Source organism: Sceloporus undulatus, chromosome 4, assembly GCF_019175285.1.
Source record: "Sceloporus undulatus isolate JIND9_A2432 ecotype Alabama chromosome 4, SceUnd_v1.1, whole genome shotgun sequence".
Lineage (NCBI taxonomy): Eukaryota > Metazoa > Chordata > Lepidosauria > Squamata > Phrynosomatidae > Sceloporus > Sceloporus undulatus.
In genome coordinates this window covers 122,436-144,190 of record NC_056525.1, presented here as the reverse complement: position 1 = coordinate 144,190, position 21,755 = coordinate 122,436, and the positions used below count along the sequence as shown (strand labels likewise).

The following is a 21,755-nucleotide window of genomic DNA, read 5'->3' as shown; positions in this document are numbered from 1 at the left end:
TGGTCAGGCCCCACCTAGAATATTGTGTCCAGTTCTGGGCGCCACAATTCAGAAAGGACATTGAGAAACTGGAGCCATGTGTCCAAAGGAGGGCGACAAAAATGGTGAAAGGTCTGGAAGCCATGCCCTATGAGGAACGACTTAGGGAGCTGGGGATGTTTAGCCTGGAGAAAAGAAGGTTAAGAGGTGATATGATTGCCCTGTTTAAATATTTGAAAGGATGTCATATTGAAGAGGGAGCAAGCTTGTTTTCTGCTGCTCCAGAGAACAGGACCCAATGGAGCAATGGATGCAAGCTGCAGGAAAAGAGATTCCACCTGAACATTAGGAGGAACTTTCTGACAGTTAGGGCTGTTCGACAATGGAATGCACTCCTTCCTCGGAGGGTGATAGAGTCTCCTTCCTTGGAGGTCTTTAAACAGAGGCTGGATGGCCATCTGTCAGGGATGCTTTGATTTGGATTTCCTGCATGGCAGGGGGTTGGACTGGATCAGGGCCCTAGTGGTCTCTTCCAACTCTATGATTCTATGATTCTATGATTCTATGTTTTCTACAGCTGTCTGGATGGGGGTCTGCCTGGGGGCACAACTGTCTGTGCTTTGCCCCAGTGGGGGATCCATCATGTCAGGACACCCGCCCCCAAGGTCCTTGCTGAGATGGCCAATGGGCACTCCCTTCGGACCAGGACAGAGGAGACATGGGGCACTTCGTGAAGGCTGGGCAGGGGCAGACCCCCTCCCCCCAGAGGCTGCTTAGTGTGAGAGCCTGCTCTTCCTCCCACTCCATTCAGCTACACATCACCCTTGCCTTTTAAGTGGGGAGGAAGCCCTGCATCTCACCCAGCAGCAAAAGAAATCACAGCTGTGGGGCAAGGGGACAGCAATAAAGCAGGCCAGTGGGAATTGGGGTCAGCAGTGCTCCCCACCTGCCAGGCCAGGAGGAAGGCCTGTCCACCAGCCTTTCTTGTTCCTCCGGCCCAGTGGGCAAGGAGGCCTTCCTGGGGAGGGTGGTCCTGCTGCCCCCTCCTCACCCTCCTGGTGCTTGTAAGTGGCAGTAATGTCTACTTCTGCGTCGCTCCCCACAGCTTTGGTGCAGATGAGGGTCCCCACGGCGTCCGTGTCCCACTGGAGTTGCTCTTTCTTTGTGCCGCAGAGCAGCCAAACCACCCGGTCAGCATTCACCATGGAGAAGACAAAGCGGGTGTCGTAGGGGAGGCCCAGCGCTCCCTCCCGGACAGCTCGGACGGAGGCCGGACCACAGCAGTAAAGCCCTGCAGGGTGGGGTGTGGACGGTGAAGCCAAGTCCAGCCAGGCCACGGGGTGGACGTGGGGGCACAGGGTGGGGGCTGCCTTACCGTCACTGCGCTCCTGGGGTGTCGCATCCACCACCTGCCACCCGCTGTATCCCGGGGGCAGGTCCCTCCGGGCCATCCAGCACTCGTTCCACACGTGGAAGTTCCTGGGCAAGGGAAGAGCCAGAGGCAGCAGGTCAGGTGGACAAGGGGCCAGGAAAGATGCTGGCCAGTCCCTCCACCCCAAATGGGCAAGCTGCGCCCCGCCTGCCAGAATTGCTCTGAGAGAGGCCACCACATGGAGGGAGCCTGCCTGCCCTCCCATGCCAAAAGGCCCCAGAGGCTCCTGGCTGTAGGTTGGGGGGCCAAGGGAATAGCTTCCCACATAGCCAGAAGCGATGAGCCAGCAGAACACAGTTTCCTGGGCTCTTGGATGGAGAAGACCCACCTCTACGGACACAAGGGAGGGAGGGGGGAAGTGGGGCGGTCGTAAGTCTCTCTCACCAGATGCTGTCGGTGTCATCTGTCTCCAGGAGCTGTCCATTCTCATCATAGTAGACATCAATGACCAGGTCCCCATCCTTCTCGTGTCCGGAGTCAAAGGTGGTCACCACACGGGTTGGGATCCCGAGGCAACGCATCACTGGGGGGTGGGAGGAGCACTGTGGTCAGCAGGGGGCATCCCAGGTGTCCTCTGCCCACCTCAGCCCTTTCACCAGTTGGAGTGGACTGTTAAAGTCTTCTGGGGGGCAGGTTGGGGCATGTAGCGCCAACTCCGCTCCCTTTGGGGATTGAGTTCTGTTTCCACAGTGCAGCCCCTTCCTTGGGGACCAACTCAGGTGGGCCTATGTCATTTCCACAGTGCCACAGGGGCCGCATCCTGCCCTCTCTGGTAACTCAGTTTGCATTTCCTCCCGCCGACTCCTGCAAAATTCTGAGTTGGCTGAGGCCTGTGTTTTGCCAACCGTGACAAAGACCCCCAAGCTGGGCTTGACACTCCCCCCTTGTGAGCTCTGAGCCCACCTGACCCTCTTCACCTACACTGTCAGTTGCAGAGGCCAAGGAGTCCCTGGGGACATCTAAACCAGCCTCCTTGTTCCTTCCCTGCAGAAGGAGGTGATTAGCACATGCATGCAAAATTTCCCCTTTGCTTCCATGCTCAAAATCCTCAAAGTCATTTACAGCTACCCAATTTCTTAAAATGGGCTCAGCGGCAGCAGCAAGAGGAAGACCAGGACACCATACCCCACCCTTACCGCCCCCAATCCAGAAGTGCCACATTTGGGGGGCTTCCCAGCATGCCTTGCTCCCACTACCTGTGCACATCACGGCAGCAAAGACCCAGCACTGCCCATACTTGACTGGCTGGCCTCCAGTCCGGCTCCACTCCCTCAGGATGGCTGCGCTACCGTTCCAGGCGGAGGGGCAGGTGCCATCCTCATAGTCTTCGCTCCAGTTGCCCAGGACCACCCCGCTGTCATCATCGCTGTTGATCTGGGAGGGAGAGAGTGGGCTGCAGGAGCATCACCCTGCAGGAGGCTGCCCTGTCTATTCAAGGAGAGGGCTGCTGGGGTGCTGGCACCGTGTTGGGCCCGTCTGCCCACCCCCCTGGGCTCCCCCTTGTGTCTCTCACCATGGCACTCAGCACCCGGCTGACATAGATGGGGCTGCCACGGCAGGAAGCATCCTCCGCAGGGCTGTGCAGGGAGTTGAGGCTCCGGTCCAGAAGTCTCAAGCAGATGTCCACAATGCCCTCTTCGAACTGCAAAAGGAAAGGTGGGGAAAGGTGGGGGCAGCAGGAGGAAGAGGAAACCCCACTGACCCCTCTCTGTTTTGCCAGGTGCTTCCTTGCTTATTTCTTCATTTATGAATGCATACTTACGCATTTGAATCCCGTCCCACCTCTCTCCCAGGCCAGGCATGCAAGGTGGCTCACCACATAATTAAAACAGATCCCAGTAAAAACACCATAAATTATGTATGTGGGAATCAAATCAATTATACTATCAAAGCACCAGTTAAACCCATTTGAAAACGCCAGGCTGACAAGAAAGAGAATTCCTCAGCCCAGCCCAGTTGTCCTGCATCCTCTTTGACACAAGAGGACTGGAGGCACTGCGGGGGACCATTGGGGTGGGGTGGGGGCCCTGGCTAGGACCCTCCTCAGCCCTTCTGGTGGAAAGTGACCCTCATTCTCTGGTCTGGTCCCATGGTAACAGCAGGGGGCACCTGGGGAAGTGGATGAGGGGCATGGCCAGTGGGGGAGGCCAAAGGCTGGGCAGCAGAGGGCAGGGCCACCAAGGGGCAGGGAGCAGAGTGCCCCCCTCAAGAAGGCTGTGGCTCCCACAAAGACCCAGGAGAGCTGGTTGCTTCCCAGACCATCTGGGAGAAGCATTCCCCCCTGCAATTGATCACATCCTGCAGAGCCCCCTACCCAAAGGAGGAGGAGGAGGCAGGGGCAGAGGGGCTCTCAAAGGGACCCCTGTCCTTCAGGGAGGGGGCCACTGGCCCAGGAAATGCTTGTCCCCCCACCTCCCAGCAGCCTTCCCCAGGCAGGAGGGGTACCTGTCCATAGTTCCAGGGCATGGGGTCAACCCACTTCTTGTTCCCCTGGAAGATGACCCCCTCCTCGTTCAGGACATACTCCTGCCGCTCTGCTTCACTTGCCAGGTACACGTCTTCATCTGAGGAAGAGGAGGAACAGTGGGAAAAGGCTGGTCATGGGGGGCTCAGTACCACCTCCTGCCTGTCCTGCTGTTCCCAAGCTCCATGGACCCCTTTTCCAAGTGTGGGGCCTGCGTGATGATAGAGCAGATGTCCCCTCCCCACTGCCAAGCCCTTGCCACGCTCTGTGCCAGGGCAATTTAGTGTGGTGCCCCCTACCCCCACCCCTGGCACACCAAGGGGAAACTTCTCGTGGACAACAACCTGGCTGCTCCTTGCACCATGGACAGTGCAATGGCATGGCCCTGGGCCCCAAGGTCACACATGAGCTGGTACCAGGCCTCCCCCTATCCCCCGCACCTGGGCACCAAGGGTTGAAGAGCAGGATGAACTCCCCCAGCAGGTAGGAGGAGGATCTCCCCTCTGAATCCAGGCGGACCTTCAGGCAGTACCGGCCGACAGGGGCCCCTGCTGGGGCCGACACGGCGATCTCCGTGGACCGGGGGCCACTGGAGAGGAAGGCAGCCCTCCAGATGCACCGGGGGTCTCTCTGGCCCAGACCCACCCCGAAGATGGCACGTGTGCCCCACTCCAGCTCCGGTGACGGCCCTGCAGGGTGGGAAGGGGGACAGGGAGTTGGGAGCATGGCAGAGAAATGGGGGTTGGGCTGAACCACCTGCCATAGGGGGCAAGAGGCCCTCAGATGGACCCCCATGGACACAGCTCTGCCCTCGGACTACCTCTCTGAGCAGCCAGTGAAGACGGCAGCCAGAGGAGGGCTCTGGAGGCTCACTGGCATTTGGGGATAGTTGGCAGAAAGCCACATTCTTCCAGGTGTTTGGAAATCCAGCTCCCACAGTCCCTGGGCATAGGTTTTCTGAGACTGATGTCTGGTATCTCTTCCACTGCCCCCTCCCCAAGCCAAGACTGAGGCACCCTCAGCTGATGGCTACCCACCTTCTCCTTGAGGACCACTGGACAAAGGGATGGCAGGGGGGAAGGGTCACAGGTGAAGGATGTTCTCCTGCTGTTCAACCAGAACCAGAATTCATGGAAGCAGCTCAAACCCGGCCCTTCCCTCCGAAAGAGAGCAAAGCAGCCCTCTCCCTCCTTGGAGTCAGGTGGGCTCTAGTGAGGAGGGAGGGGAGGGGAGCAGTGAAGCCCCCAGAGCCCCCCACCCAGCAACTATCACCTGTTTGTGTGTCACCTGTCCAGCTCCCCATCCTCCAGGGCCCCAGGCAAGAATTGCAGGCCAAGCAAGGAAAACTTCCGCCTGGGAGGATGGAATTAGCATCCTGGTGCCCCAGGGGACGGCCACCCCCACACCTGCCCCACACCTGCCAGTTTTGCTACATGGACGCATTCGCAACAGGGAGGCCTGTGGGTGTGGGCGCATAAATTGGGGGAGGCAGGGAGGGAGCAGCACACTCCCTGAGAAAATGGCCCTGGGGGGGGGCAGGCAAGGTCTATCCTTCTGTCCCCCAGAGTGCCCCCTGCCCAATCACTTACCTGTCTCTGCAACCAGGTACATGGCGTCCCGGCTGGGCTGGTAGCCCCTGGAGTGGAAGTGGAGGGTGAGGGCAAAGGGCTGCCCCCTCCTCACCACCAGCTGGTGCCCACCCATCTCCACCGTGTGGTGATCCCTGTGGTTCCGGGCGCTCTGCCAGTCAAGGCACGCCAGCTGCAGCCCTGGGGAGGAAGGAAGGGGGGAAGGAGAAGGGCTGGAGTGAGGGGCACAACTGCCAGCCTGCTCACCTGGGAGACAACAGCTCTGCTGACTCGGATTACCCCCCCCCAACAGCTGCCCCCCACAAGTGCACAACGGCCCTTGGGCCTGGCACTGCTCCCCGCCAGAAGACTCACCTCCAGCCATGCTACTACTTCTTCTCCTTCTTGGTCTCGTCCTCCTCTCTCCTTCTTCTTCTCCTCCTCACAGACTGGCCTCCTCCTTCTGAACAGAGGTGCCTCCGGGCAGCCCTGTCCTTTTCTTGCCCAGCAGGAACAGCCGGGAGGTGGAGGTGTGGCATACCTGGCCTGACCTCTTTGGAGGCTCCTTCCTGGATGGGATGGGCACAGGTGTGGGGGGGGGGGCTGCTCACCTTTGGGGGGCTGTCATCTTTCCTGCCAGGCTGCCAAAGCTCAGTCCTGACCTACCCCCACCCTTCATTGCAGTGCACCCAGGAGTACACTGCATTTCTCTTCTCCCCTTTCTTTCTAAGGTCTTGGAACGGGTTGTTAATTCTCGCTGTCTTGAGTTTCTTGAAGCCAACTCCATCCTGGATCCCTTTCAGTCTGGTTTCTGCCCAAGGCATTCCACAGAGACAGCTCTCACTAAGATCTCGAATGACCTTTTACAGGCCAAGGCTAATGGCCTTTACTCTGTTCTCATCCTTCTGGATCTGTCTGCAGCCTTTGACACCGTCGATCACTGTCTTCTAGTTGACATACTCTCTGACCTTGGGTTCTCAGACTCTGCTCTCGACTGGTTTAGATCTTACTTGTCTGGCAGATCTTTTGCAGTCGTTGCAGGTGGTCAGACTTCTTCTCCTGTTCCCTTCTCTGTTGGAGTTCCCCAGAGGGCTCTGTTCTGGGTCCCCTTCTGTTTTCTCTCTACACACTGTCCTTAGGAAAACTCATCAGCTCCTTTCGCTTTTCCTACCATCTCTATGCCGATGACACCCAGCTGTATCTTTCCACCCCTGACCTTTCTCCAAGGCTTGAACAGCAAGTTTCATCATGTCTCACAGCTGTCTCGCAGTGGATGCGCCATCGGCATTTGAAACTCAACATGTCCAAGACGGAGCTTCTTGTCTTTCCTCCTAAGCCCACCCTTCAACACTCCTTTTCTGTCTCTGTGGACAACATTTCCATTCAACCAGTCCAGCAAGCCCTTAGTCTTGGTTTTATCTTTGACTCTTCTCTGTGCGGTATCCCTCAGATCCAGACCACAGCCAATGGCTTGTCGATTCTTCTTATAACAATATTGCCAAAATCTGACCTATTCTCTCCACCTCTTCTGCCAAGGTCCTGGTCCATGCCCTAGTGATCTCACGACTGGATTACTGTAATGTCCTCCTGGCTGGCTTCCTCTTTCTCACCTCCATCCTTAATCTCTGTCCAGCATTCAGCTGCAGGCATTATCACTTCCACACCACGCTCTGACCACATCTCTCCTGTCTTGGCATCCTTCACTGGCTTCCCTCTCCTTTCCGCACTCAGTATACGCTCTGCTGTCGACATTCAAAGCCCTCCATGACTGGCCCCTCCTTACTTACTCAGACCTTCTTTCTCTTTCCTTCCCACTCCATTTGTTCCCTCCGTTCTGGTAGTCAAGGGTTCTTTCCAGCCCAGGATTTCCTCTGCCCCATCCCGGATTCGCCCTTTTCACTTGCTGCCCCTCACTCCCTGGAACCTTCTTCCCCTACAAGCAAGAGCCATCACTTCTTTAACCAGCTTCAAAACGGAGTGTTGAAAACCATCCTATTCAGAGAAGCCTTCCCCAGGTATCGCATAATTGTCGCTTACTATCTGTGTTCTGTTGTTGGCTGTTTATCGATCCATTTCCTGTATTGCTATGTCTTTTATTTATAGATATCCTACTGAGAAGGCCCCTTCCCCACCACCTTTTCCCTTCTCCTTTTGTGTCCTGTCTTTTTAGAATTGTAAGCTGAGGGCAGGGAACCGTCCAATAAAAAGATTGTATGTACAGCGCTGTCTTTAAATTTACAGTGCTTTGTAATAAAAGGTTATATATAATAAAATAATCATAATAATAATAATAACAACAACAAAAATAATAAAGGGGAGGGTTCAGAGGGGTTCAGCGGGCACACCCTCCCGGGCATTTCCTGTGTGAAGGGCTTCACAATGGACCACGGAAATGTGGGGGGGGGGGTTCGCGAGAGGGGGGACCCAATGTAGCCCAAGGGTGGATTTTCTGTTGGGAGGCAAGAGGGGATCCAGAGACATCATCCTCAGGAGGACCCCTTTGTGGGTCGAGGCAGGCCCCATTCCAGGAGCCCTCAGGTGGGTCACGAGTCCTCGGCCCACGGGTTGGCACTCCTCATATCAGAGCTCCTAAGCCAGATCAGGCCGTTCGGTCCAGTATTCCAAAGTATTTTAGTGGCCAGCCAGGGCAAATCCCACCAGCTTGCAGGGCATGAGATGGGCAAAAGCACCCACTTGGCCTGCCAGAGGAGAATCATTAGAATCCTAGAATCGTAGAGTTGGAGAGAGACCACAAGGGCCTGATCCAGTCCACCCCCTTCTTCTGCCATGCAGGAAATCACATCAAAGCATCCTGAGACAGATGGCCATCCGCCCTCTCCTTAAAGACACTCCAAGGAAGGAGATTCCACTACTCTCTGAGGAAGGGTGAGTTCCATTGTCAAACAGCCCTTACTGTCAAGAAGTCCTTCCTATGTTGAGGTGGAATCTCTTTTCCTGGAGCTTGCATCCATTGCTCCTGGGTCTGTTTCTGGAGCAGCAGAGAAAACAAGCTTGCTCCCTCCTACCTTGAAATCCTTCAAATATTTAAACAGGGCCATCATATCACCTCTCTGCTCTTTCTTCTCAGGCTAAACATCCCCAGCTCCGTAAGTCTCTCCTCATTGAGCTTCATGGTTTCCAGGCCCTTTCACCATTTTAGTGGCCCTCCTTTGACGCACAGTGGGCTCCAGTTTCTCAATGTCCTTTTTGAATTGTGATGTCAGAACTGGACACAATATTATTCCAGGTGGGGCTGACCAGAGCGAACTAGAAGGGCACTTTACTTCCCTCCATCTAGAGACTATATTCTATTGATGCAGCCAATAAATTGCATTGGCCTTTTTAGCTGCCCGCATCACACTGTTCACCACTGTTCAATTTGTGTCTACTTGGACTCCAGATCCCTTTCACCGTAGTTTAATTCAGCCAGGTGTCCCCAATAATCCTATATCTGTGCATTACATTTCTCCTCCTAAGTTGCCAATACCTTACCATTTTCTCCGTGTTGATTCATTTTGTTAGTTTGGCTCACGTTTCCAGTCTTTCAGGTCATTTTGAATCTTGATTCCGTCCTCGGAGTATTACGCTTTCCCCCTAATTTGGTGTTCATCTGCCACACTTTGATACAGTATGCTCCCAATTTGTCATCCAAGTCATTGATAAAGATGTTTGAATAGCACTGGGCCCAGGGACAGAGCCCCATGGAACACCCACTGGTCACTTTCCTCCAGGAGGAAAAGAGCCCTGTTGAGCACCCTTTGGGTTCGGCGGTCAACCATTGACATTCAGGAACACCTTGTCAAAGGCCTACTGAAATCCGATATAACTATATCCACAGCATTCATTCATCTCACCAAAGCTGGTATTTTATCAAAGACATGAGATAAGGTTTGTCTGGCATGACTTCTTTCTCTGAAACCCTCTGTTTTGACAAGTTCTCTGTTCTGCCAGGGAGAGGGAGATGCAGGCCCAGGGAGGTGGGCAAGGAAGGGCTGCCCGCAGCATCTCCCCACAGGACAGGAAACGGGGGGTCAGGGGCCATGGCCAAGGGGCAACAGTGGTGCCCCTGCGGCACGGAGAAGGTCCCGACCCCGCTGCTCTCAGGAGGCCATGCTGACACCGGCCATCTTGCTCAGCATCCTTCTCCTCACTCTCTGTCCAGCTTAAAAGGGCACCCTACACCTGGCAAGCCGAACCCAACTGCCCCGGGCACCGGGGATGATAGGGGCAAACCAGCATCCCCGCTTGGCACCAAGGGCTCTGAGGTGAGAAAGGGAGGCCGCTCCTCTTTGCAGAGAGGAAAGACTTCGGTTTGTTTTCTCTCTTGGCCGCTCCCCTCCCAGACACATTGCATGAGCTGGCAATTAGGCAATCTCCCCCTTTGAGGTTTCCTTTGCAAATGGGCAGTTGGATCGTGAACCCTGGCTTGCCTCACTCAGCACTGCCCTCCCTCTATCTGCCCCAACAATTGAATGCCCGCATCCATGGATCTTCCTCTAGGCCAGGCCCAGCCACACACCCCCAAGGCGCTGACTCTGACCACCTTGGCGGCAGGCCACACTTGGAGGCCCGAGGGTGGTTCTGGGGACCTACTCACACCATGAAAGACCTGAACACCTGGTGTCAAAGAACCCCACAGACCATGCTTTGGCCATCGACACTCCTGGCCCCCCAACTCTGGACCCAGGCCAGAAGAAGCCTCCCTGCATCGGTCCCTTCACCCCCCTTGCCCCCAGGACATGACCTTAACATTCTGAAAGCGAGGGCCAAACAACTACCGTAGCTAATAAGCATGGGTGGTGTTTTTTGGGTGGGGGGGTTTGTCTGGTTGAAGGCGTGGCATAGGGAAGGATCAGAACACGGCTGAAAATGAGCCAAAGAATGGGATGCAGCAGCTTAAAAAGCAATGGAATTTGAGGCTGCATCATTAGGCAGTCTTTCCCATTCTACTCTGCTTGGAGGACACAAGCCATGCTGGAATATTGCCTCCAGTTCGGGAACCACAATTCAAACAGGCAATGTCAAGCCGAGTGGTGTCCAGAGAGGGCAACCAAACGGTGGAAGGTCTGGGAAAACCATTGCCCCCAGGCCGGGGATGGGCTGGGCCTTTGGGCAAACTGGGCAAGATCAGAAGGCAGCAAAAGAGCTTCCAACTTAGAAAGGACTATCAGTGGTGAGAGTAGCTGCTGCCTCAGTGGGGAGGAGGAAGATGAGCCTCCTTCCTTGAGGCTGCCTCCAACAGAGGCCCCGGCTCCCTCAGGGCCCTCCCGCTCGGCCAGGGAGGCAATTCCTGGGGGGAACTTCCTGGGAATTCAGTCTCCCGCTTCGGGTCGTTCAAAGCCTTTCCGTTTCGGGAGAATTCTTCTCACTTCCCGGCTCCCCAAAATGGCCTAAAATGCCTTTCTGGTCAAAAGGGCCGACCCTGGATCCCCGAGGATTCAGGGGGATTTGCTGGGAGGGTGATGGAGGAGATGGCTAGGAGCACCCTTTGGAGCACCAGCCACCAGACTGGGCCCTTTGTCCTTTGGGCACAGGGTCACATGTGCCAGCGGAGAAGCAAGAGCCACAATCAGTTGGGGAAAGGGGGAGGTCCATCCAAGGAGTGCTCTTGTGCCCAGGCTTTGGACCCAGGGCAAGGCGGGGTGAAGCCATGCTGCCCAGGCCTGGCAGGGCTGAGGGTCTCTCCGGTAAGACCCAGCAACTTCCACAGAATCCACACAACAAAACTTGTTGAAGCAGTGAAGTTTTATTGGAATACAGGCAGTGTGTCTAGACCAACTTTCAGCAGATCTACACGGCCCAAGCCTCCACACTAAGTTAAAGTGCTCAGCCCCCACCTCCTTTTCTGTGGGCAGTAGTCCTACAGCCCTCCCTCTGCTTCCCCGCCAGGGCAGGCCTGTCAAGCCAAACTGACCTATTCAACAGGACATCCCAATCCTCACCGCATCCTTCCCACGTACTGCTAGCAACCCTTCCCCCATTAACGCAGGCAAACCACAGCTAAAGCCATGGCTAAGCAAGCATGAGCTCAGTCAACTAGAGTGGATGCATGTGCAATAGTCTGATGTACCATGTGCCTGATTTGGAGTTCTGACACTCCTGGAATATCGATCTCCGGCCAGGCAGCCGCCCACCTTCCGTCGTGAGGCCAGACCCGGGGGGGGGGCCATGGGGACTGGGCTTGACCATTAGCTGGTTCTGATGCTGAGTCCTGGCCTTTCCCTCCGTCCGGGGGGGGGTGGGATGGGGGAACCTTCTGCTTTTGGCCAGACCCCCCCCCCCGAATGGCAAGAGTTGCTGGCTCAGCCGCCATGGCCAGTGTAGTGCCGGGGGACTCTAAGGCCCATGCTCTCTGGGGGCCAGGCAGAGCGAGGCAAGGCCAAGGCAGAGGGCAAAGGGGGTCTCAGGCCCAGGCTCTCCCTCCCCTCCCTCCCTGCTCTGTTTCGGGCTCCAGAAAGGGGGGGTGAGGGTAAGAGACACTCTGCGGTGGGGGGGAGGGTCTTTTGGGGTTCCCGTCCGGCCCGCCTTTTTGTATTATTATTATTATTAGTTATTATAAGTATTAACCTTATATTTACATAAGCGCTTCTCAAACAGCCCCAGAGATCAGGGGGCGCAGGGTGGGGGCCCTTCCGTCTCCTGTCGGGGAGGCCTCCTTTCCTATGGGCTTGCTGACGGCAGCATGGGAACCCTTGAGGGCTCTCATCCTTCCTCTGAGGGGGAGAAAGAGAGGGGACCACCGCCCCCGATCTCTCCCGCAAGGTCCGAACCACCCCTGGTCCCATCCCATTGCCCACCCTCCATGCCGAAATCCCTCTTCCCTTCGCTTGGATCCTATCGGGAGGGGACGAGGCGGCGAAGTCGGGCAGGGGGTGCACTCTTCGCTCGGGACTCCGAGTCTCCGGGGCGGAGAGAGGGAAAGGGAGGTGACGCGGGGCGGCCCGAAGAAAGACCCGCCCCCCACCGCCCCCTCCACTCCCTGCCCTCCCTCCTACTCTCCGGCGCCGACGAAGGAGGAGGAGGAGTCAGCGCACGGCTGGAGCTGGTCGTCGGGGCTCTCCGCCGCTTCAGCCCGCTCCGGGTCCAGGGTCTCCGGGAGGCAGAGGACGGGAGGGTGACCACCGCGGGGCTTGGACTCTGGGTCGGAAAGGAGAGGACGGGGACACTGGGGGGCCAAGGGGGAGGGAGTTGGCCAGGGGGCTGCCAGGGCCCTTACCCTTGGGGGCGGCTCCCTTGCCCTCGGCCTCTGATGGGCTGGAGGGGGAGGCATCCCCTCGGGGCGAGGCTTGCCATATCGAGAAGCCTTGGATGAGGAGCGGACTGGGGGCTTCGGGGCTGGAGATTTCCCTGGCATGGCGGGCGGTGCGGCGGCGGCGGACAGGGGCCCGGAGTGGATCAGGTCCGCCGCTTATTTGTCCTCCAAGCCGAGGGTCCGGGATTCCCGACTGGCCTCCAGGGGCCCAACCTCCGGAGGGAGGGAGGGAGGGGCAGCCCTCCAGCTGGGTACCTCTCGGGGGCAGGGGCTCGCAGGGGGTGACCCCAGGCATCCGGAGGCCCCGAATGCCCCCCGGTCCTTGGGCTGGGAGGGAAGGAGGGGGGCCCCCATGGCCCCCCCGGGCCCCCCCCCCCCCCCCCCCCCCCCCCCCCCCCCCGCCAGGCTGGGTCTCTCTCTCTCTCTCTCTGCGTGGCGCTGCCCTTGGCCTTGGCTGGGCCGGAGTCTGGCTGGCGGACGATGGGTGCTGCAGTGCCCCCTCCTGGGCGAGAAGCGCTTCCTGAGACTGTGGCCCCGGGGGGCTCCTCTCTGCCGCCCCCCCCGGCGTTGCAGGAGCCTCTGGGAGGAAGGCAGGCAGACAGGGTCCCCCGCAGCAGCCCAGGCCCAAGGCCCCTCCCTCCCTCCCTCCGGTTGAGCCCCCGGGGGCACCCCCCCCCCCGCCCCCATCGCTGGACCCCAAGAGGCTGCCCTCCCCCCCCACCCGAAGGAAGAGGGCCGGGAGTCGGGAGCGATCGGCTGGCACCCCGGACTGAACTGCGGTCAGAGCTCAGTCTGGGGCCTGGGGTGCCCAGAGGCCCTGGTTTCGTTGGGGCTGCACCAGACTAGCCTTGCAAAGACACACACCTGGCAGGCAGGCAGGCAGGCGAGGGGCCCCAGTGCTGACCCCCAGAAACAAGGGGGCACATAAGGTCGATCGGGGGGGGGGGTGTTTCTGACTCCTGGGGTCTGAGCCCTCCCCCTTGCCCCCCTTTGCAGCCTTGGGCTCCCTGCTCCTCCCTCTGGAGCTTAGCCACTGGATCCCCTCCTTGGATCCAACCCAAAGTGTTTCGGAGGGGCCTTCGGAAGGTAAGAGCCGTTGGCTGCGCAAAAGCCTCACTGCCCCTGATGGCACTGGGGGTGGAAAGGGGCAGCGAATAGACGGATGGCATTTGGGGATTCTTGCAGGCAACCCTTGCTGGCAGTAAAAGCCTGAAGAGGAAACAGGTGCTGAGAAACGTAGAATGGCCCCATGCCTTGGCGAGACACGGTTTCCCTCGAGCGTCAGAAGAAAGGGCCTCGGACGGAGAGGGCCAAGGAACAGGGGTGTGCGTGTGAATGCTGGGACCCTCTTTCTAAGGAGGTGGTTGGGGATGGGGCCTGACCCTGGCTGGCAGAACCCAAAGAGCCCCAGGAGGAAGAGGGAGCCAACCACCTGCCCCCCCCCCCCCCCCCCAGCCCCAAAAGAGCCTCCGACGGACACCAGGGCTTTTTTTGCTGGGAAAAGTTTTAATGGCAGTGCAGTGGCAGGAGCAGGCCCCAGACAGCTCCCCTTCAGCCGCCCGTCCCGCCTCACAGGGCCTCCGTCGGGGCCACCTCCAGGAGGACGAAGCTCTTGACGTGTTGGAAGCGGCTGCAGGAGAAGTCCACCTGGAGCTGCATGGACCCCAGGCTGCGAGGAGTGAACTCGAAGAAGATGCTCGACCGCTCCCCTGGCCTCAGTCCGGCCACACTGGACAGGAAGGAAGGAAGGAGACAGAGAGGCTGGGGAGGCATAAAGAACCCCCACCCCAAGCAGTGGGGAGGGCAGAGTGGCCCAAGCAGCCCCATCCAATGGGCAGTCTGCCAGCCAAGGCTGCCCCCCCATAAGCCAGGGGTGGAGCACCCCTGCCCTTCGCTGCCCATGCATCCCCCTCCTGCCCAAATCCTCTGGGAAGCCTCTTGCCAGGCAGGGCACCTTTCCCACCTTCCAGGCTCCACCTTGGCCTCTCTGGGACTGCAGAAGTTTCCCCCTCTCTCTACCCCCCAGGGGTGGGGGAACCCATAATGCCTGGCCCTTGCCCTGGCATTCATGTGCAGGACGGCTGCCCCACTGGACAATCTGCCGCCTGGCTCTGGACAGGCCTTGGTGAGAGGGGGCAGCAGCCCATGAGAGTGACCCCCCACCCTGCCCCAGTCACTTACTTGATCTTGACAGCCTGCCCCATGAGGGTCACCAGGAGCACGCAGTCCTCCACGGGGACTGGGAGCGGGTTGGCATAGGCGATCTCCACTGTGGTGGGCTTGTTGGCCACGACCTGGGGGGGGTGCCTGCCACAGGGAAAGTAGCCATTCAGCAGCCGCCCAAGACCCTCCACCTCCTGCCCCCCAGACACAGTTTGCACGCTCCCTCTGGCCCTGGCACAACAGTGGGCAAGGGACATGCTCCCAGGGTTGCCACCTCACGCCTGTTAGCTCTGAGCCCCCCAGGTGCCAAACCACTAGAGGTGAGCCCCACAGCTGGGACTGGGGCCTGGAAAGGTTGATTGGGCAAGGGCCCTTTCTCTTCTGGGATGGTTGAGGCATGGAAAGGGAAGCCAGTCAGCCACTCGGCCCATCTTTCTCCCCTCCCTCCGCGCTTGCAACAACCCTGCAGTGGAGACTTCTCACAACATGATGTGGCCCCTGAGACTGCCAGCCCATGGACAGGAAGAGGAAAGGGAGAGCAGCTTCTCCTGGGAACCCCCAGGGCTGGCTATCCCCCCCATCAATGGGGCTGCAGGAAAGGGGCAGCGGCTACCGTGATGGCAATGTTGGGGCTCTCCAGTGTGATGGCCTTCTCCACCAGCAGCTTCACCCCCTCTTGGACGTCGCACAAGGCCGTCACCAGTAGCTTCTTGTCGTCCGTCAGGGAGGCACCATAGTGGCCATAGGTGATCCGCAGCGGAATGTGCTTCTCTGGGGGGCAACAGAGACCCAGGTGGAGGGGCATGTGACCCTGGGACAGAAGCACAGACACCCCCCCCCCTTTTCCTCCCACCCCAGTGCATGGTATTGCTTGCCTTTCCCATGCAAAAGACTGGTGGGGCAGCTGCTGCTGTTCTTCCCCTCCAGTTCAGACCCCCCCTCCCACTTCCCAGGCCACTCTGCAGGACTTCACAGACCCCTCCCCTCCGCAGCCACTGCCCAGTGTCCAGGGGAAGTGCTGGGCCTGAAGGCTGGGCTGTAACCAGTGGCATTGCCATGGAAGGCACCTCCTTCTCCACATTGGGACCTGTCTCTCACCAGTGGAGCAAGGTGGTGCTGCGGCCACAGGAGCACATGGAGTGCCCTCCCGCCTGCTTAGTGGTCAGTCGGGGAGGTCTGGGGGATTGGCATCTGGCCAGTGTGTGTGAGAGGGAAAGACAGGGGGCATGTGGTCAAAAAAGAGGGCTGAAAAGGGTGCACATTTTGCAAAAAGTGCCCAAGCTCCAGCCAGGCCCCAGTCTTAAACCAAGCCCCTGGGCAGGCAGAGCACCCAGTAGTGCCCATTCCCGCTGTCTCTTCTTACCCTGACTTCTACCCTCCCAAAGTAGTGGGTGGGTGGGTGGGTGGGAAGGGGGTACCTTCTTTGGAGCCAAGATGGATGGTGGTGGCCTCCTTGAGGATCTCGCGCACGGCCCTCCGTGTGTAGAGGACAGTGGAGACGCTCAGGTTCACGGTGACGGTCTTGGGGGCAGTGGAGAGGTTGGACAGGCTGAGGATCAGGTTGACGTCTCTGCCCAGGACGGGTGGCTGGGCCAGCCGGAACTTCCCAAAGAGCCCTGGGTGGGTGATCAGTTCAGAGGCGGCTTCCTCAGGAGCTCTGAGGTTGCTTGGCGAGGCCCGGGAGCCGGACATCTCGGCGCAGGCCTTCTGGTAGACCCTCCTTTCCTCTGCAGAGCCTGTGTGGAGGAGGAAGAGGAAGAGAAGGAGAGAAAGAAGACTAGCAGTCACTGCTGGTTTCTAGCCCCTCGGCACAAAACCCCCACTCCCTGCTGTCCCCCACCAGTGGCACCTGCAGAGTCTCCCAGGGCCTGTCTTGCTGAAGGGGCCCTCCAGAGTCCGGATGGCCTTTCCATCTCGGTGCCCCTCTTTCTGCCGGCACTGCAATTAGTTCTGGGGGGGGCTGGGGCCCCCAAGGGAGGGGAGCCCTAATAATGCTCAGAGGCCATGGGCCGTCAGATCTGGGGCGCAGCCCACCGCCTGGGGCCCTCGTCAGCAGGAGGGAATGTGTGCCTGTGGCATTCCAGCAGTGGCAGCTGGGTGGCAGTTACAATGCTGCAATTAGGACGGGTGGGGAAGAAGGAGCTGGAGCGCGCCAGGCCAAGCCCCATGGGCACAGAGCCGCCTGCCTGCCTGCCTGCCTGCCACAGCCTATGTGGGCCCTGTGGGGCTAACATGGATGGGTGCGTGCCTCCTTCTTTGCCCCATGGGTCCAGAGCATGGGCTCCGTTTGGGGGTTCCATGAGCTTCCTGCCCTCTCTCCCTCCTGTGGTGGGTCCACAAATCCTGGATCCAGCCAAGAGTAACCATCCAGCTGCTGCCTGGGGGAAGGAGGATGAGGGGTGCACTGGCATGGCAGCTGCCCTCAGGGGCATAGCAGGAACCTGCCAAACCTCTAGCAAAAGGAAAGGGCTGCCTGCATGCGTGCATATTGGGGAGGAGAACGACATGCCACTTACTGGTGTATCTGGAGGGGGAGAGCCAAGCAGTGGTGGGGAAGCGCAGCCCCCCTCCGGTCTCCAACGAGGGACAGCTGGATGCCTCCCAAGGAGCACCCAGCAGAGCTTCCACAAACTATGGCCAGTGTACACTGCCTCTGGCCACGGAGAATCTATTTCTCTGGCGTTAGCCACCCCTGCAGACTCTATGCCCTGCCACCTCCCTCCTCTGCCCCCTTAGAGCAGGAGGACCACACTGGGATTGGATTCCTCCACCAGCGGTCCCTTACCCTCTGAGAACTTGTAGTTGCATGTGACATCCACCCGGTAGTTGCTGCCCACAGCCTTGGTGCTGATGGCGGTGCCAATGGATCTGGTGTCGCAGTAGACCCTCTTCCGAGTCCCATTGGAGTTGACCATCCACCGGTTAATGTCAGCGTCCACCTCGCTGAAGACAAAGGCCGTGTCATAGTTCAGCCGCACGTCCCCTTGCTTGATGGCCACAACGGAAGCCGGACCACACTGGTAGATGCCTGCAGTTGGGGGGGAGCATAGGGGTTATTGTGCAAGCAGTCACAGACACACACATACGGAGCACAGGAGGAGGCTTACCTTGGCTTTTCTCTTGTGGCGTTGCATCGATCACTTGCCACCCGTTGTAGTTCTTTCCCAGGTCTACTCGGATAAACCAGCATTCGTTCCAGACGTGGTAGTCCCTGGCAGATGGGGAGGGGGAGAAGGGGGTCACAGGGAGCCTTTACAGGGTCATGTAGGGGTTGCTGTGTTGGCCATTTAGTACATTCCGTCAAAAATCCACCTGTGAGACCTGTGGCCTCACAGAAATAGAGGCATATTGGATTGCAAAAGAGAAGTCCTTGTCGATATGCAAATGGCCTTTAAATTTCCTGGTCTTTGCCCAATTGCCTCATGGCCAGAGGAGCAGGGGCCAGTCTGCTAAAGATACCCTCCCATACCATCTTAACTAAGGACAGAAACAACAAAATGCAGGCATCTTGCTAACATCTCTAATTTTGTCCTGTTTGGTATGTAACATCTTGCCTGAAGAAGAAGAAGCCAGTGGACCTTCGAAAGCTTGCAACAAGTACAGTCATCCCTCCATATTTGCGGATTTGATAATTCACAGACTTCATTAACATGTTCTCTCTAGGACTGTCTAGGTCCTCCAGTGCCACTCTGTGGTCAACTTTAAAAGTTGCACTGAAAGACCATTTGTAACTATTCCAGTGCCATTCTATGGTCAGTGTATGTTGGACATTGACCACAGAGTTGTACTGGAGGACCTAGAGAGTCCTAGAGAGGTGTCCTTCAGGTAAAAACATGGTGTTTTTGTTATTTGCGGTTTTTCCATATTCACGGGTCTTGTGCCCCTAAGCCTAGCAAATATGGAGGGACAATTGTATATTGTGCCAAGAAAGGTATCACTATAGTTTTTGGTGGGTCTTTCGGGGGGCTCTGTGGCCATGTTCTAGGCCATCCTCAGCCTGGGAGGCTAATGCAAAAGGGGATGAGTGCCTGCTAATTGGTGACTGAGCCAGGGGCTTTCCCAGCAGATAATTGATCACCAATTAGCAGGCACTCATCCCCTTTTGCATTGGCCTCCCAGGCTGAGGCCAGCCATCAACACAGAACAATACACATGCAAATCACTTCTGCATTCTCAGGCTCACACAGGATATATAGACCCACTTTTTCCAGGCAAGCATTCTCCGAAGATGCCAGCCACAGATGCTGGCGAAACGTCAGAAAGAAACTCTGCTAGAACATGGCCACAAAGCCCCCCGAAAAACCCACCAAAAACTATGGATGCCGGCCATGAAAGCCTTCGACTTTACAAAGGTATCACTGTTTGGTGGGGTTTTGTTTGAATTTACATGGTCAGTCTCTCTCCTCCTCTGCCCACCATGGATGAGGCTGGGGTCTCCCTTCCCCTTGGCAGCCCCTCACATCAGTGGTGCCTCCTTCTTTCTGGGGAAAGACCCCCCCAATCTCCAGAAGGCTCAGGTGGTCAGCGGACGCTCTGCCCAAGTCGTTCACAGTTGGGCTGCAGGAAGGCCAGGAAGGAGCATATGTGGGTGCATGCGGGCATGAAGGGCTTCTTGGGGTCTTTGCCGGTTTCCCCACTCCCCTTTCTGAGGGGGGTCTCAGGGGTCATCAGAGGAGGAGAGCAGCCAGATTGGGAAGCAGAAGGCCACAGCGTGGCATCCCCATGGCAGAGAGTGGTGCATCATTTCTAATGACAATTCTTGCTTTGCACATCTGCTTTATTTGTTTTGTTAATGACAGGGTAATTATTAGTTGGGTGCAAACAAGGGTGACACCCCCCCCTCCTCCTCTAAGAGTTGTGCAGAAGGAGAGGTTTTGCTCCCAGCCACCCTGTTATTAGATTCCCGGAAGATCTGGACATAGGGAAGGCAACTGGGTTCAAAATATCGCAACCCAGAAAGCAAACAACCATTCCAGGTATGCTAACGGCCAGCTGGGCTGAGTCAAATCCTGCCTTGGCGTTGGAGCCAATGGACCAAGAGGCCTAACTGAGCAGAACTGCCCTTTGCCACAATGGCCACTGGATGCCAGAGAGGGAGAGTAGCTTGGCCTTCTCTGGACCACTGGACTGCCCCCATGGGATCCCTGCTGCCTGTGGCATGCCTCCTGTGCCCCCCCCCTGCAAAAGAGCAAGGCTGAGCCAGCGGGACTTTACCACACAGAGTCTTGTCCAATCTTGAGGCTCTTTCCGGAGGGGTCATAGTATTTATCGATGCTCAGGTTGTGGTCTGCGTCGTGAGCGGAGTTGAAGTTGGTGACCAGGCGGGTGGGGATCCCCATGCACCTCATCACTGGAAGATGGGGGGCAAGGTGAGGGGCAGAAAGAGGAGAAGGAGGGCCCCATTTGGGATGGTGCCACTGGTCCCCCTTCCTTGGGCCAGTCCTTCTGCTGACCACCCTCCATCACTCCTTCCTTCTTGGGGCACCCTCCCAGTCTCCGTCCCATGGGAGACCTACCTAGAATCATAGAACCCTACCTGTGCCTGCCACGCCTGCAAAGACCCAGCACTGGCCATACTGGACAGGTCGGTACTTGTCCTGGGCCCACTTCCAGAGGATGGCCACGCTCCCGTCCCACCGGGAAGGGTTCTCATGGTGAGCAAACTCCTCGCTCCACTTGCCCTCCAGCACCCCGTTGTCGTTGTCGTTGCCATTGACCTAGGAAGGTTTCAGGTAGCAAGGCACACATCCTCTTAAACAGCAACCCCCCCTGCAATGCTGAATCCAAATGCGGGGGTGGGGGTGGGGGTGAGGGGGGTGGACCTCCTGTGCTTAGTTGAGACAGTAAAATGTTCTCTCTCCACAGCTCAGCAATTGGAAGATCTCACAGCTACCACTTTGCATCACTGTTTCACAGCTTTTACACAAGAAAATCTGGGGGGGGGGGGGGGGTCTGCTCAGCATCACCACCTCCCTTGTGCTGCCCCCCAATTCCTTTCCTTTTCCTTTTCCTCTCCCTCTTTTTTCTTTTTATAAAAGGGAGGAATAAAGGGGTGGAAGGAGAGTGCTCCATGTGTGGGTGCATGCATTTTCACAGGCTTTTGTGCCCTTCTCTGGGGATGCGTGGCTTTGGGGGGGTCCTGCAAGGTGTCCAAAGAGGGTGGGCCTGGTACAACTTGGGGGGAAATAGCACTTGGGGGGCTTACCATGGAGCTGACCACGCGGGACACGTATCGGGGGTCTCCCCGACGGGAGTCATCCCCCGCAGGGTCATTTCGGTGGTAGAGGCTGAGGTCCAGAAGCAACAGGCAGAGGTTGAGGATGTTCTGCTGGAACTGGGACCAAAGTGGAAAAGGCAGGAGGTTGAAAGTGGGTGAGGAAGAAGGGGCCCCTGCCAGCCCCTCTGTGGGGGACCAGCCCTCGGGCAAGAGGGGGTCTGCCAAAGGCCCATAGAGGGCACATGCATCACCTGCCCAGGCACCCCTCCACCCACAATGCACCGGGGTGGCCAGGTTGTGTGCCTGAGGAGACTGGGGAGGGGACCCCAGCAGGGACAAGGGGTCAGGGGTCACCACCTACCTGGCCGTAGTACCAGCCTCGTGCCTCAATGTAGTTGGCGTTCCCCACGAAGATGACCCCATTTTCATTCATGACGTATTCCTGCCGCTCGGCCTCGTTCCCCAGGAAGACCGGGTCCCCTGTGGGCAACACAAGTGCCCAGACACTTAGGGGGGCTGCATGGCAGGGTGGGCTTGGCCCTCGGCCAAAGGCCCCTTGGCCCACGGCCCCTTCCTGCCCTGCCTAGCCCAACATGGGGGGGGGCAGGAGCCTCTTTGCCCCCTTTATGCCGAGAGAGAGAGAGAGAGAGAGAGAGAGAGAGAGAGAGAGAGAGAGAGAG

At 57.9% G+C, this 21,755-nt stretch overlaps 1 protein-coding gene across 1 annotated transcript in view; it reads right to left on the bottom strand.

Annotated features, from left to right (window-relative positions):
• The window catches only part of LOC121928060, a 30,315-nt gene that overhangs the window by 1,639 nt on the left and 6,921 nt on the right, over positions 1-21,755 (bottom strand). Inside the window, exons 6-27 of the mRNA XM_042462274.1 lie at positions 21,437-21,555; positions 21,064-21,192; positions 20,395-20,575; positions 20,073-20,208; positions 17,966-18,069; positions 17,644-17,886; positions 16,277-16,594; positions 15,472-15,629; positions 14,877-14,989; positions 14,269-14,424; positions 13,138-13,274; positions 12,660-13,022; positions 12,439-12,580; positions 5,894-6,012; positions 5,465-5,644; positions 4,316-4,564; positions 3,857-3,975; positions 2,925-3,053; positions 2,608-2,785; positions 1,796-1,934; positions 1,355-1,458; positions 926-1,270 (exon numbers count right to left, since the gene is read on the bottom strand). Of these exons, the coding sequence (XP_042318208.1) occupies positions 926-1,270; positions 1,355-1,458; positions 1,796-1,934; positions 2,608-2,785; positions 2,925-3,053; positions 3,857-3,975; positions 4,316-4,564; positions 5,465-5,644; positions 5,894-6,012; positions 12,439-12,580; positions 12,660-13,022; positions 13,138-13,274; positions 14,269-14,424; positions 14,877-14,989; positions 15,472-15,629; positions 16,277-16,594; positions 17,644-17,886; positions 17,966-18,069; positions 20,073-20,208; positions 20,395-20,575; positions 21,064-21,192; positions 21,437-21,555 (3,861 nt within the window). The remainder of the gene's footprint in view (positions 1-925; positions 1,271-1,354; positions 1,459-1,795; positions 1,935-2,607; positions 2,786-2,924; positions 3,054-3,856; positions 3,976-4,315; positions 4,565-5,464; positions 5,645-5,893; positions 6,013-12,438; positions 12,581-12,659; positions 13,023-13,137; positions 13,275-14,268; positions 14,425-14,876; positions 14,990-15,471; positions 15,630-16,276; positions 16,595-17,643; positions 17,887-17,965; positions 18,070-20,072; positions 20,209-20,394; positions 20,576-21,063; positions 21,193-21,436; positions 21,556-21,755) is intronic.